The sequence below is a fragment of the Lemur catta genome, chromosome 20 (assembly GCF_020740605.2).
Source record: "Lemur catta isolate mLemCat1 chromosome 20, mLemCat1.pri, whole genome shotgun sequence".
Lineage (NCBI taxonomy): Eukaryota > Metazoa > Chordata > Mammalia > Primates > Lemuridae > Lemur > Lemur catta.
This window is the reverse complement of record NC_059147.1, coordinates 19,433,717-19,447,584: the sequence shown is the minus strand read 5'-3', so window position 1 is coordinate 19,447,584 and position 13,868 is coordinate 19,433,717. Positions and strand designations below refer to the sequence as shown.

The 13,868-nt window shown below is 53.3% G+C and overlaps 1 protein-coding gene across 1 annotated transcript in view; it reads right to left on the bottom strand.

Moving 5' to 3' along the window:
- Positions 1 to 13,544, bottom strand: part of CALB2 (calbindin 2) — a 28,505-nt gene extending 14,961 nt beyond the window's left edge. The window contains exons 1-2 of the mRNA XM_045534002.1: positions 13,390 to 13,544; positions 1,812 to 1,888 (exon numbers count right to left, since the gene is read on the bottom strand). Coding sequence (XP_045389958.1) covers positions 1,812 to 1,888; positions 13,390 to 13,483 — 171 coding nt within the window. The 5' untranslated portion in view covers positions 13,484 to 13,544. The remainder of the gene's footprint in view (positions 1 to 1,811; positions 1,889 to 13,389) is intronic.
- Positions 13,545 to 13,868: the final 324 nt, after the last annotated feature.

Sequence of the window (13,868 nt, the reverse complement as noted above, 5' to 3'; positions counted from 1 at the left end):
GAACTCTTCCTTTTCCCTAATCGATGATGAAGTCTCCCTGCGGGGCTGGTGCCTCACCTGTACTCGAGTGCTGTCTTTCAGGGTGGTTGTGTGCTTCCTAGGATTGGGCCAGGGGAAATTCTACCCACTCTGGGAGTCTTTTCTGAATTCCTTCTATTGCTTTTTTACCATTGGAACTGGTATCAATTTGCCAGCGTTTATTTGTTTATCAATATTTATTTCTTTATATTTATAAGTGTACATGGTCTGACCTCAGGCACTTATCACAAAGGTGGTCATCCTAGCTAAGTTTTACAGTGGTCCCCAGGAGGTTAGTAGCCTGTCTATTTCACACAGCAATGCAGCCCAAGATGACTTCCCTAGAGGTCACCCAGTAGGTATGGCCAGAACTTGAAATCCTGGCTCCTGCATCTAAGGCCAATATTCTGTCTACCATATAACAGTTGCTCTGAGAACCAGTTCTGGCTGATGTTGGTTGGGATCATTGTTGACAGACTTGAAAATCACCCCAATGCCATCTGAGGAAGGGAATGACTGAGAGAAGCATTTTAGATTTGAAGCGCTTCATAAAATCACATTTGTCCGCCGAGCCTGTGATCCTAGAATCAGTTCTGAAGCCTGTGCTTTCTGTGATCCGGGCTTCGTTATCCTAGTGGTGCGGGCTGATGGGGGAACTGTTGATAAACAAATCCAGGGATCACCTCCAACCCTCTTAAGCCCAATGCTTTGACCTCCTTCTCATTGGGGTGCGCTGCCAAGCTTTGAACCAACAAGCTCACTGGTGGATTTGTGACTCATCTCCCGAACTGCTCCCTGAAGAGCTGCAATAAGCTATGGATTGGCCAACAGACATGCAGTAGGGGAGAGAGAAGAGACCCTGAAAGGACCTGGGGGAGCTGGTGGGAAGGGGTGGGTTTGACTCCATATATTCTAGAACCACACATGGGGACCACAACAGACCAGCTCCAATCACCTTAGCTTTTCGATATTTCGAACACCTCCCCCAAAAGGCTCTAGCAAATTCAGTAGCACCAGGTTGGAACCAGAGGAAACAACATTCTTGTCATTAAGGGGTTTGGACGTGATCTGGAGGCACTTCGGGCAGGCTCAGAAGGTCATGACGCCTCCACGAATGAGGCCAGCCGGTGCCATCTGGTTCAGATACTGGCTCAGAGCAAGGCTCGATTTTTCTCTGGGTCCTCACTGTGGATTCGAGTCTTTGTTATTCTAGAACAGTGGTTCTCTACTGAGGACGAGTCTGTTCCCAACCTCCACCCTGGGGACATTTGGCAATGCCTGGAGACGTTTTTGATTATCATAACTTGTAGGAGGGTCTACTGGCCTCTCATGGGCAGATCCAGGGATGCTGCTAAACATCCTACAATGCACAGGACAGCCCCCTCCCCTAACAATGAATTATTCGGTCCCAAACGTCAATAGTGCTGAGGCTGAGAAACTCTAGTCTAGTATAGAGGCACTTGGAACCTCCCAGGCATCCATCCAATCTGGAGTCACGACACTTCTCATCTTAGGGAGGCTATGCACTCTGTCCCCAGAGGAAAAGTACTATTTACACATGTGTGCACAGACACAAGGCTTTGCAGTTTGGGGAGGGTTCATCAATCCCTGGTTTCCATTCTCAATCCCAGAAGCAAAGGATAAGGTACTCTTAGGGATTATTCTAATTGTTTAATTTTTACAAATAACAGAAAAATGTTAAGTATCAAGATTTAACTTGGGACAGACAGTGCTCAAAGCCATAGGTCAGGGTGACAGAAAACCTCTCAGAATGGGAAAGGGGCTGGGCTTACCATGCCAGAGCCTTTTCTTGCCTTCTCCAGCTCTTGGAAAAAGTTTTCAAGTTCTTTACCTTCAATGTACCCATTTCCTGTAAGGACAGAAAAAAATCAATTAACCTCAGAGCTAAACAGTAGGACTAACGGAGGTGGGGTGGGGACGTCAAGGGCTTCAGGGAGAACGTCTTCTCCCCACTGGTCCACAGCCGGCGTCTAGGCCAGCAGTGTTAGGGCCGTGGGTCCTGCCCTCGGGGCGTCTGCGCCCACAGAGATCCCAGATGAACAACAGCGTGTCCCTGGGAGATGCACTCGACAGCTAGGGAATGCCAGGAGCAACAGGCAGAGGTGAGCAGAAGCCGGCGTCTGCGGCACCTGTTCGTCACCGACTGGACAAGCGCTAGGTGCTGCAGGTGTGGCAGGAAGTGAGTCAGCAGCATTGAGGGTCGTCTGCAGGTGGCAGGCCCCAGGCAGAGGCAGAACTGAGGTCCCTGGGGTTCAGGAGGTGTAGCGGGTTCCCCCAGAATCCGTGTCCACCTGGAACCTCAGAATGTGACCGTATTTGGAAATAGGGTCTTTGCAGATGTCATTAGTTAAGATGAGGTCATGCTGGATTGCGGCGGGCCCTAAATCCAATGGCTGGTGGCCTTGTAAGAAGGCCATGGGAAGACATAGACACACGGATGAGGGCCCGGTGAAGATGCAGCAGAAACTGGAGTGATGTGTGCACAAGCCAAGGGACACTGCAGGTGGCTGGCAGCCACTAGAAACTAGCAGAGAGACACGACAGATTCTCCCTCAGAGCCTCTCTCACAGGAACCAACCCTGCTGACACCTTGATTTCACACTTCCAGCCTCCAGAAGTGTGAGAGAATAAATTCCTGTTAAGTCACCCAGTTTGCGGTACTTTGTTGCAGCTGTCCTGGGAAACGAAAACAGAAGGGCCCAGAGAAAAGAGAACGGCAGGGCGTCTGTCACAGGATGACCCCTGGCCAGACTTGGTCACAAGAATCCAGGATGGAAGGGCCAGCCCATACCTGGTGATGAAGGGAGGGACTCTGAGGTCTGTGCGTGCAGATTCCAATGCAGGTTCTGCTCTACTTACCAACGGTGTGACTTTGGGACACTTATTTGACCCATCTCATCTGTGAAATGGGTTATTATAGTCACATGGGATTTCGTATGTAAAGCCACACAGTCCATTATGAGTGCGCCACCGATGTTGCTATTGTTTGAGTTCAGTTACCAGGACACTTGCACGAAATCGGAATGGATTTGAGGAAAAAGTGAAATGGTTAGAACCAGGTCCCAAGGTCAAAGCCTGACTCGCAAGATCACGTAGGTGGTGACAGGTCCTTTAGGTTCTCACACCTTGAGCCCCAATGGCCTAGAGTCCAGGGCTGAGCTGAGTCCGTGGCCAAGGTCGCTGGTCTGTGTGGTGACGGGGAGGAGGCGTTTGTGGGGGGGGATCAGACGTGGCTACGGCTGTGCTTCCCAGACTTCACTGTGTACTGGAATCCCCTGGGGATCTTTAAAAAATGTGCTCTCTGGCTCTGACCTCTAGACATCCTGATGCAATGGCTTTGGGGTTGAACTAAAGCATTATGGCTTTTTTTTTAAAGCTCCCCAGGTGATTTCCACGGACAGCAAAGTTTGGAAACCATTGGCCTAAAGTCAAGTTCCAAATTTGACCTAAAGCTGCTGAGCAAGATTCCCATAGAGGAGATTCAACATGAACGGGAAGAGGGCTGAGGGCTTTCTTCAAGGGCAAATGGAATCGCAAATGGAAAAAGAAAATAAAATAGGAGCATTGACCCTGGCCTCTGGGGCATGGGGGTGGGAAGTCTCACCCAGCCTTTCCTTCTAGTGCCCCACCCCTCCCGAGAATCTGAATCCTGAATAAATACCCTTAGAGGCACCGTCTAGTGGAGAAGATGCCACAATAAATATGGTAGGGTGAAAAACGCATGAGATAAATGATATATTTTTGTCTGCAGGGAAGACGTGTGATTGTAATGGTGGGAGAGTGAGACTTGAGTTCCCTTTTACCCTGGGATGGGGTAGTCGTCTTTCTTCCAGATTGTTCTGCACAGCTTCTTGGGAGAGTTGGAATTTCGGGAGCTCGTGGTGCCCGTGAGGACTGCTGGAGTGGGGTTGAAAGGCGGAGGGAGAGGGGCTTTCTAGGCAAACAGGGAGAGCGCTGAGTTGGAGGAACGAGTAATTTTTCTCTCCCTTGTCACTCTCCGGATTAGGGTTAGTTAGGGTTAGGGCTCTTCTCCCATTGCTTAGGTACAGTTTCTTCTTGACTGAGAAGGCGAAGTTCTGTTCTTCTCAGAGGCTTTCTAGGGTCAGACAGGGAGGCGGAAAGCCGAGCTCGGCTCTGGGTCCACCTGCGGCTTCCAGAAGCCCGAGGCCAGGCTAGGAGGTGGGGCGCGCAGAGCCAGCACTGTGCATGTGCATCATGGCCAACGAGGCAGTAGCCAGGGCCAGGCACACATGAGTATGTGTTTGTTTCATGAGGGCATTAGGAGGTGGCTGAAAGGAACTCGGGGGTGGGATCGGGGGCAGCACGCTCTGCTTCCAAGTGCAGCTTCCACTGATCTCTGACCGGTCCCCCTCGCCACCATCCCTCTGTCCAGCTCCTGCTTGGCGCGAGTCCTTGGTGCTCTGCAAAGTGCCGGCCCCCAGCGAGCCTCAGAAACGCCGGTGGAAATTACCCTCACGGCTGGGGCTGGAGCCTCCTGCCCGGGGTGGGAACACCTCGGCCCTGGGCTGCTTTCTTTAGGCTGGACAGATTTGGGGGAGCAGAGGGAGGCCAGGGCAGGCAAGGCCAGCCCCGAGCTATGCCCGCCCCCCACCCCCTGCAATCAGAACTGAAAGCAGAAAGATGGAAAAGCACAGACCTGTAGGGGCCGCCTTTCTTTGGGTTTTTTCTGGGACTTAGAAAGAATAAGTATTTATTTTTACTCTATCGTGTTCTGGAAAGGTTTGAAGGAGGGTTAATAACCTCAAGAAACTCAGACAATCAGTCAGTGCCTCTCCCAGCAGGAAAGTTCTGGAGGTCAGTGACTCCTGTACCGATCGATGGAATGTCTTTAACTTTTCAAAGCACGTTTGCCCTCTTTCTTTGCTTTGGCTGATGGATGATTCGGGCCCTGGCTCTGGGTACGGCCTGTGTGGGTTGCTGGGGGCGGGGGGTGGGGGCTGGTGATGCCCAGGATGTGGCCCCTGCCTTCCAGGTGGTCACAGGCCTTCCAGAGACACAGCTCACGACATGGCAGAGTAGAACCCTTTCCTGGTCACAGAAGAAACTGAGGCACAGAGAAGGTAAGCAACTTGCTCAGGGTCACACAGTGAGGCAGGAGTAAAACTGGAGTGTCCCAATTCCTGCTCCAGGCTTCGTTCTTTCATTCACCCATTCACTGAAGCCTGGCTGAGCAGCCATTTGCTGTGGGCTGTGTGTGAGGCTGGGGGGACCAAGGCCAGCTAGACAAGGTGCTGCCCTCATGGGGCTTATGTTCTAATGGGTAGTGGGGGGAGGCCCAGGCAATCAGTGAGGAAATGGATCGGAACACAGTATTTCCAGAGAGTGTCGAGGGCAGTGAAGGAATGATGATGTAACAGAGTCGAGATGGACTTCCAGAGCTACTTGGATGGGATGGGCAGGGAAGGCCTCCCCAAGAAGCCCCAGCCACTGGCAAGAGCGCAGAGAAAGGGGGGAGTCAAAGTAGGGGCAGGCAAGGGGGCCAGGAGCTGGGACGGTGGCACTGTGGAACGCAGCCCCTCCCCGAGGCAGGCTTGAGTAGCGCTGGCAGCAGGAGGGGCCAAGGCTGGACGAGCCCTTCTCGCCACGCTGGGGATCCCCGACCCCCTGTGCACCCCAACAGAGGGACAGAACTGTGGTTCCACCCAACAAGCCTTTATTTTTGAATGGAGCAACAGTTCCACGTTGTGCCCAGTACTCAGGGAGCTATAACCAAGTTTTAGACATGGGCCTGTGCCCCAGGAGCATTTAGTGGTCTGCTGGGGTGAGGCAGCCAGGCAGGCAGTGGAAGGCGGAGGGTGAGGAGCAGAGAGTAGACAGGAGGCAGGGCCGCAGGGCCCAGAGGGGACCTCCTCGCCACTGGGGGGAAATGGCCCACGTTGGTTTGGCTTCCCTCAAAGCGACTCCCCATCCATCTCCCAGGAGGCCCTATCGTGGGGGGCTGGGGCAGAGGGTGGGTCGCTGACATCCTCCTAGGGAGGGCGTTGGCACTGGACAGATGGTCTCTTTTTCTATGACCCTCTTAGTAATAAGAGCAGTGCAGTGACTGGCCACCAAGCAAGTCTCATGCGGATAGGCATTGATAAGGATGTGGTTTCCATAGTAACCATCACTCCTAATCTCCTCATCAAACCACATCCTGGGAATATTAGGGAGAGGGGACAAGGGGAGAGCCAGGGACCCTGCATCATTCCTTAGTCTGCTCTTGCTGCCATTCCTTACCACCACTGTGCCTCAGTTTCCCCAACTGAAAGTGAGACGATGCTTCTTTACCATCAGTCTGCTCACAGAGCCTTGCAAGGCCTGGCTGAAGGATGCTCCAGCCCACAATGGAAAGAGACCTGCTTGTTTCTCCCTGCAGCTTTTATGTACAGATTTTCTAAGAGTTGAACAGTAAGAGGCATAGTTCTCCCACCAGCCCTATGACTATCCCTGTGGTGTTGTGCAAGTCAATCTCTCCAAGCCTCAGTTTCTTTATCTCTAAAATGGGCATAACTGTTTCTGCCCTCTCTGCTTTATAGAGTTATTGTGAGAGCCAGACAAGGTAACATTATGAAAGCAAATTTCACATTTGCAAAAATGTGAAAATGCAAAATCTCACATACATAGCAGGCATCATTTTTATACTCTCTCCTCTTAAGGTCTGTGAATCAATTCACAGGTGTAAACCCTTCAGCCCAGAGAGTCCCAGCCCCGCTTCTTCCTTTAGAGAAAACTGGTTCTCAGTCCAGGCTGTGTATTAGAATCACCTGGGAAGATTTTAAAACAATACTGTTGCCCGGGGCCCAGCCCCAGAGTTTCTGATTTAGTTGATGGGATGTTTTTAAAGCTCCCCAGGGGATTCCGATGTGCAGTCAACGTAGGAACTGCTTTAGAGCAGCGTGCCGAGAACTGTAAGGTACGTAAGGATTACCTGGGCGTCTCATTAGAGTGGTGATTCTAATACAGTAGGTTTTGAGTGTCAGGACTTGCTGTTTAGAGTGTGGTCTGTGGACAGGTAGCGTGGGAATTACCTGGGAACTTGTTAGGAATGCAGAATCCCAGGCCCCACCCCGGACCTACTGATTCTGACTCTCTGGGGGCGGCGCCCAGCGATCTGTTTGTCACACTGTCTTGGTGATTCTTCAACACGCTAAAATCTGAGCAAGCATTGGCTCAGTGGTTCTCAACTTGTGGCCTGGACCAGTGGCAGCATCAGTGTCACCGGGAGCTTGTTAGAAATGCAAATTCTTGGGCCCCACCCAGGGACTGCTGGATACCGGTCTCTGCAGTGGAGCGCAGACGTCTGCGTTTTAACCAGCCCTCCTGCACGCTCAAGTTTGAGAACCACTGATGTCGCGTCAGTCCCTTCCAGCACACTGGTCTGTGCAGGTCTCCACAACACCCAGGTCAGAGATGTCAAAGGAGAGGAGTTTTTCAGTTTCCGCACTTTTTCGTGAAGCTGCACGAGAAAGTGTCCACCAGGCCAGGCCACTTGTCTGTCTGTCTAGAGTTCAGATTTCTTGAGAGGCAAATCGCCTTCTAGCCTCCAGCCTGAGCACCCGGGACGGTCAAATCCCACCCTTTGGGGCATTTTTTTGGCCTCCCCGGCCTCTGCCCCAGTATTAATATCACTTTGCACGGTGCACACCACTTACAAAGGGCTTTCCGCTTCCTGCCTCATCTTCATGGCTCTGCTGGGTCTACAGTTACCAACCCCCATGTTAGCAGGGAGGAATTTGAGGGGGCAGGAGATTCAGCCACACCACTCACCGCTAACAGAGGTCCTGGACTAGCCTGGTTTCCTTCTGTCATCCCAGAGACAACCTCTGTGCAGATCTGTATTTTTTCTTGGTCTCTCTCTCTGTATCTCTTTCTCTCTCTCTCTCTCTCAACACACACATACACACACACACATTCTTGAAGTGGCTCCTGGAAAAGAAGAATAAGCCCCAAAGCAAACAGCTACCCGATGAATGTTTGGACACTTGAACTGCAATCTGTGTTTCTGAGCTGTGCTGCTTTGGAACGGTGGCTCTGGAGCTGGGCTGGGTCCCCTGAACCCGTGGACATCTGGCAGCCTAACGCTGGGCTGAGTCCCAGGCACAGGGGAGGCCAGAAGGACGGGGCAGATTGGGCGGGAGGGGAGACAGCAGAGAGCCAGAGAGGAGCGGGGGAGGCTGAAGCCAGATGCCCCAGATGGGACTGGCCTGGGGAAGGAGGGCTTCGAAGCAATCTGCAATGGCAGGAGAGCCACTGTTCCTGAAGAGCCTCCTTGTGCTCTATTAATTCCAGCTCCCTTGGTATTGGAATAGATTTCCCTGAGGGGTCTCCTGAGCCCTGGAAACCTCCCCCAGGGGCTCAGCTAGTAGAACCGCTAAAGTCTGGAGGGGAATAAACAAGCAGATCGGGGCAGGGAGACGCCTGGGACCCACTGGGCTGGTGGCTGCCCTGGCAATGCGGGCGGGTGTCTTGTTTGTGAAATGTGTCCCCTATGCCACCTCCCGGGGGAGCCTCGGGTCTGCACAGAACCAGCTGCCTCCCCGCCGCCCCGGCTGGTGCAATGACTGTCCGAGAGGCAGGGGGATGGCACGAGATCCCTCCCAGAGGCCCCAGCATATGGCTGGCAAAATGCAAACACTCCACGATCCAAGGACACTGTTCGCCAAACAACTGGGGAGTTGGGGGTGGACGCAGGGGCCCACCCCAGGTGGGCCAGGGGCTGCTCCTAAGGGCCTCAAATCCTGACATCATGCCACCCCCAACTGAGATGTGCACAGACCCCCAGACATCCACTAGCAGGGTTAAAAGAAGGCCCCCCCTCAGGCAACTTTCACCTTGGTTCCCAGCACCAGACCCTGTTGACTTTAATGGGCCAAGAACGAACCATTTTGATAGATCCAATGATTATCTTATGAATAGCACAATTATGTTGCATTGTAAATGTTGTAGTATTTATGTAAATACTTGATCTACACCATGTATTTTGTCACCCTGTTGGCCGTGGCTCCCGTTTTAGCTTTCCAGGAGCCCCCGTGCAGTGTTCCAATGCACGGGAGTCCCTCGCCACCTGTGAGAGGTGTCACTGTTCTGTCCTCCCCCCCCCCCCACTGGGGACAACAAATCAGCAGTGACCGGCGCCCTGGGAGAGCCTGCCTGGGCACTCCAGTCGGGCCGGTGGTCCTCAGGGGTGTGTGGGCTTGGAGATTACTTCTGTCGGGGCCACTGGGTTTCAGAGGACAAGGAAAGCAGACTGGGAAGAGCCTTCTTTTGTTCTCTGTGGCCCTCCTGTCACTATTTCCAAAGTCCCTGAGTGCTGAGAACCTCAGTGGCCCACATGGATAAGGAACAGGACTCAGTCCCTTTGAGAACCCCCTGCTTCACCAGGGCCATTTGGAGGCAGACAAAAGCCCAGAAGAGTCTAGGCAGATTCCCCCACCCGGAGATGCACGTATATTTCCTTTTGGGGGAGGGGAAGGTGTCCATAACATTATTTTCTTCTTATGTCTTTATTGTTTTGCAGCCTACACAAGAAACACATGCATTTGTAAAAATTTGCAAACTCTACAGAAATTAATTTAGAAAGTAAAAGAAAAGGCCCTTTAATTTTGTCTTACCCATTCTTTAGAGAGAACCACTATTCGGTTGTATTCTACATACTCTCCAGCATACACCTGTTGTTAACAGTAAAAATGGGCTTATGCTGTAACTGTGTTCTGCTACAGTTTTGAAAACTATCTTAATAACACATCTTGGACACTTTTCCCATGTCACTACAAAAGCTGCATGTCACTTTTATTGGTTGTATAATATTCTATTGTAGAGATGACCATAATTTATTTTTCTGTTCGCTAATGAAGCACATTTCCCTCCCCTTAAAACTTTCAGAATTCCAAGGAACTCTGTAATAGACCCTCTCATTCAGGTAACTTTTTGCACATGTCGTATGTCCACGTAGGCTAGCATGCCTGTGTAGGCTGGATTCTTGGAAGTGAGTGGGTCTTTCTACTTGGTCTTATGAATCTCTGCTTGCCTCGGAGAGAACCTATCTCATCCCTACGCTCTTCGTTGCTTCTAAGGGGGTAGCAAAAGCAAAGGCATGTCTCTTCTAAGCCACAACTTTGCTTCTCCTGGGATTGTCAGTAGAATAGGAGCCTGGTGGCTTGTCTGGTCAGGAGCACAAAGAGACGGCAGTGTGAACTCTGAGCTGGGCATTGCTCAGCCACTCGGATCTTGCAGAGTGAGAATGTTCCTGATAAAGTGACCAGGAAGCCACAGAGCAATGGGCTCGGACATGTAAGGCCACATCAGGGTCACTCAGAGGGTGGAGGTGACACATAGAAGAGCCCCAGACCCCACCAGGGTCATAGGGTGGGCTTGGCTGTCATCTTCCCTACCTCTGCCTTTGAGAGACAACACCTGAACCCCCCAGGATGCGTGGCCTTGGCTGGCCACTGAGGGAGAGTCAGTGGAGTCATACTGGGGACTAGCAGACTGGATTCCTGCCCACCCCTCCCTGCTGTGCTGTGTGATCTTGTGAAAAGAATCTGCCTCTTTGAGTCCCAATTTCTCCCTCTCCAAACCCATGCTCCTTCCTTTCTCCACCACAAGGCTAATGAGAATTTTGGAAATAATCTGACTCTTTGGGCAAAGGCACCAGCATCACGTCTCCTTCTCCTCCTGCTTTGGAGTGGGCTGAGTGAAGGGTCAGAGCCCCCTGCCTCCCTCTCCCCGGGATCCAGCTTTCTCCCAAGGTCTCCTTGTCTCTGTTTTCTATGGGAGTCTAGAAGGGGGTGGGCAGGTGGCGCCCGCTCCCTGGTGGCTGTGATTAATTGGGCTCTAGCACGCTCTCTCCAGGGGCCTGCTGAGCTGCAAAGGAGAGTTCTCCCAGAAGTCTTTAAGCTCGGGAGCAGCAGGGGACTCTCAGAGTTGGGAAGAAACCCCAGGTTGAAAACAGAAGCCAGACTTGGTAGGAGAGAGGCCCAGATGGGGCGGAGAGCAGCTCAGGTGGTGAGGCGTTGGGCTCACCTGCAGGCGTTGGGTGCTCAGGAGGGGAGGGCTAGGGAATGAGGACGGTCAGGAGCGAAGGTGCGGAGGAAGGAGGCCCGAAGCCAAATTCTGGATCCTTGAGTGGAATTGCAGTTTGGCTGCATGAGGATTTTCCCCAATCGCCTCTTTGCCATCTCTGGCATTTAATCCATGGTCCCTCCTTGAGATGTCCTGAGCTGGGACCCCCAGAGGGCAATGGGAAGCCTGGTGGACAAGGATGGCAGAAAGGAAGCACCAAGCTGTCCCTTCACACAGGGGCAGGTGTTAGGCAGGCACCATGGCTGTGGGGGGCTTTAAAGACTCTTGGGTCCAGTGGTAGCTTAGCTATATTCCAGCCAAGCCAAGGACCCACCTTTCCGGGATAAAAGGAACTGCCCATCAACTCACAGGCTGGGGTTGGGGCTCTTCCTGGGCAAATGGGAGGGAGACTTATACCTATCATTGTGGGGAAAAAAAACCCTCTTCCAACCCAAGCAGGTGCTCAGAAACCGGAGTGAGGAAATAGTGCTGGCTGGGAACCAGCCCCGCCACTAACTTGCTACACGACCTCGGGTAAGTCACTCCCTGTGTCTGTTTCCTCATCTGCACAAGGGAAGTCATGGTGCATCCAGCAGCCTCACAATGTGGGACTCAGGAAGGTGCAATTGTGTTTAGAAAAGTACAGCATCTTGGATAAACCTAAGGACCTGCATGATTATTGAGAGCGCTATTGGTTGTCCCTAGGAGCACAGAGAAAAGTAGAATAGTGGAGTCCTCTGTTTATAGCTGACTCATCTAGCAAGAGGCCAATGGTATAACCTTGGCCGCCTGGTAACTTTCCTTGAATCATGCAAGTCTCTGGTGCAGATAAACTGGCAGGAACTTCCTTAGGGAATGTGCATGTCATCTGGAATACTAAGAGGCTGCAATCCTATTATAGCCCTTTTTACCAAGGGAGTTTTATGGCACGAGCCGGGGATTGGAAATACAACCCCTTCTTGGCTCCATTTTACAGATTTTACAACCTTCCCACCTCTTTCAATAATCCATAGACACATCACAGTCCCAACCCAGGTATTCAGATGCCCAGTCCTCTGCCCCTCCAGCTTTCTCAGTTGGCTCCAAGGAAACCAGATTTCACCATTAGCATCCCCAGTCATTAACCCCTGCCTCCCCATGGCACTCTAGGCAGAATATCTCTGTTTAGCCACCTCCACGCCGTGCTGAGGTGAGGAAGGGAGGAGGAAGAATGGACCGAGCCATCATCTGATACTCCATTTCCCAGCCCCCTCGCTCTCAACCCCAGGATAAACACCTGAGCCACCACCCTGCCAACCGGTCTGAGATACCAGAGCATTTTGGATGCCGATCTTAGAACCTCAGAGAGGGAAATCAGCTCACTTTTATTTTTTGGAGTGATAGAGGAAAAGTCTAGTAATATAAACCTTTAAGGGGGGGGGTCCTCCCTTTATGCTGAAGTCTGGCCACCACAGACTTAGAATGCCAGTGCTGGGAGCTGCCTCCAAAGGTCATTCAGTCTGGCCCTTGATTTTGGGGTGAGTCAATGTCAAGACCACACAGAGCAAAGAGTTGGTCACAGAGGCATTTAAGATTATCTCCCCCCGGCCCCCAGGGAGTGATCAAAAGCACCCTGAGACAGATGATCACCATGAGGGAACAGGTCTGGCGCTGGCCCTAATCCTGCCCCCGCCACACCCCCTACCACCGTGGCTGGGAAGCCCACATGCCCATGGGGAATGGCAAATGGATGGAGGAGGCCCAGGAGGGTGTTCAGGGTCCCACATGCTGGTCTCCACTCCTGCTCCCTGCCAGCCAGGCCGGGGAGGCCAAGGGTTTCCCTCCAGGATCCCACAGCTTGTCCCAGTCTCTGGAATGGGGACGGGGCTAACCGGGCACTCCATAAAAGGGGAAGAAATGAGTGGGCTTTGGAGACCTGTGGCTGCAGCAGCTGAAGGCAGGAGTTACCCTGAAGGGAGGGGTTGGGGGGATGGCAGGGGGAATCTTGGGGAGCATCTCCAGCCCAGGCCCCATCTCTGGGAAAGCGCCAACTTGCCCAGAATCAGGCTGCAAAAGCGGGTGGGCTCTGTGTCGTCTATGTCAGGGAAGAAAAGTTACTGGCACTTGTCACCAGAGGCAGCCGGATGTCTCCCAGACTCGAGACCTCCCCCCAACTCCAGCAGGCTCTGCGACCAGAACACGCCGTGGGGACAAACGTCCACCTGCCCTCATCCGGCGATGCCCCCTGCCCCTCCACCGCAGGTGCCCTGGGCGCCGATGGGCATAGAAGTTGGGAGCTTTACTGACCGTCTGCGTCAAAGTGCTTCCAGATCTCCAGGAACTGGGACGCCGTCAGCTCGGCCAGGTGCAGGTAAGGGGGCTGCTGCTGCGGGCCAGCCATGGCGAGCGGCTCGAGACCTCTGGCGGCACCGCGCTCGCGCTGGGCGCCGGCTCTGCTCGGGCTGGGCTCTCTGCCCGCGCCACGCCGCCCTTATATACGCGCCGCGCCTGCGCCCGCGCCCGGCCGCCGGCAGGGGGCGCGCGCGCTCAGGGAATCCGGCCGGGGCGCGGCGCGGCGGGGGCGGCCGCGAGGGGCTGGCCTGGGTCCCCGGGGGCCACCGCGTCTGCGCCCGGACCGCTCGGCGCCCGGCAGGGGACCCCGGAGCCTCTCCGCAGAAAACGGGACAGAGGCTGCCCTCGCCTCCCCTCTGACCGTCTCGAGTGCAGCCATCGCCGCTTGTTACTGCCCGCGGTAGCAATAATAGTACCAGTAGTAACAACTGCGA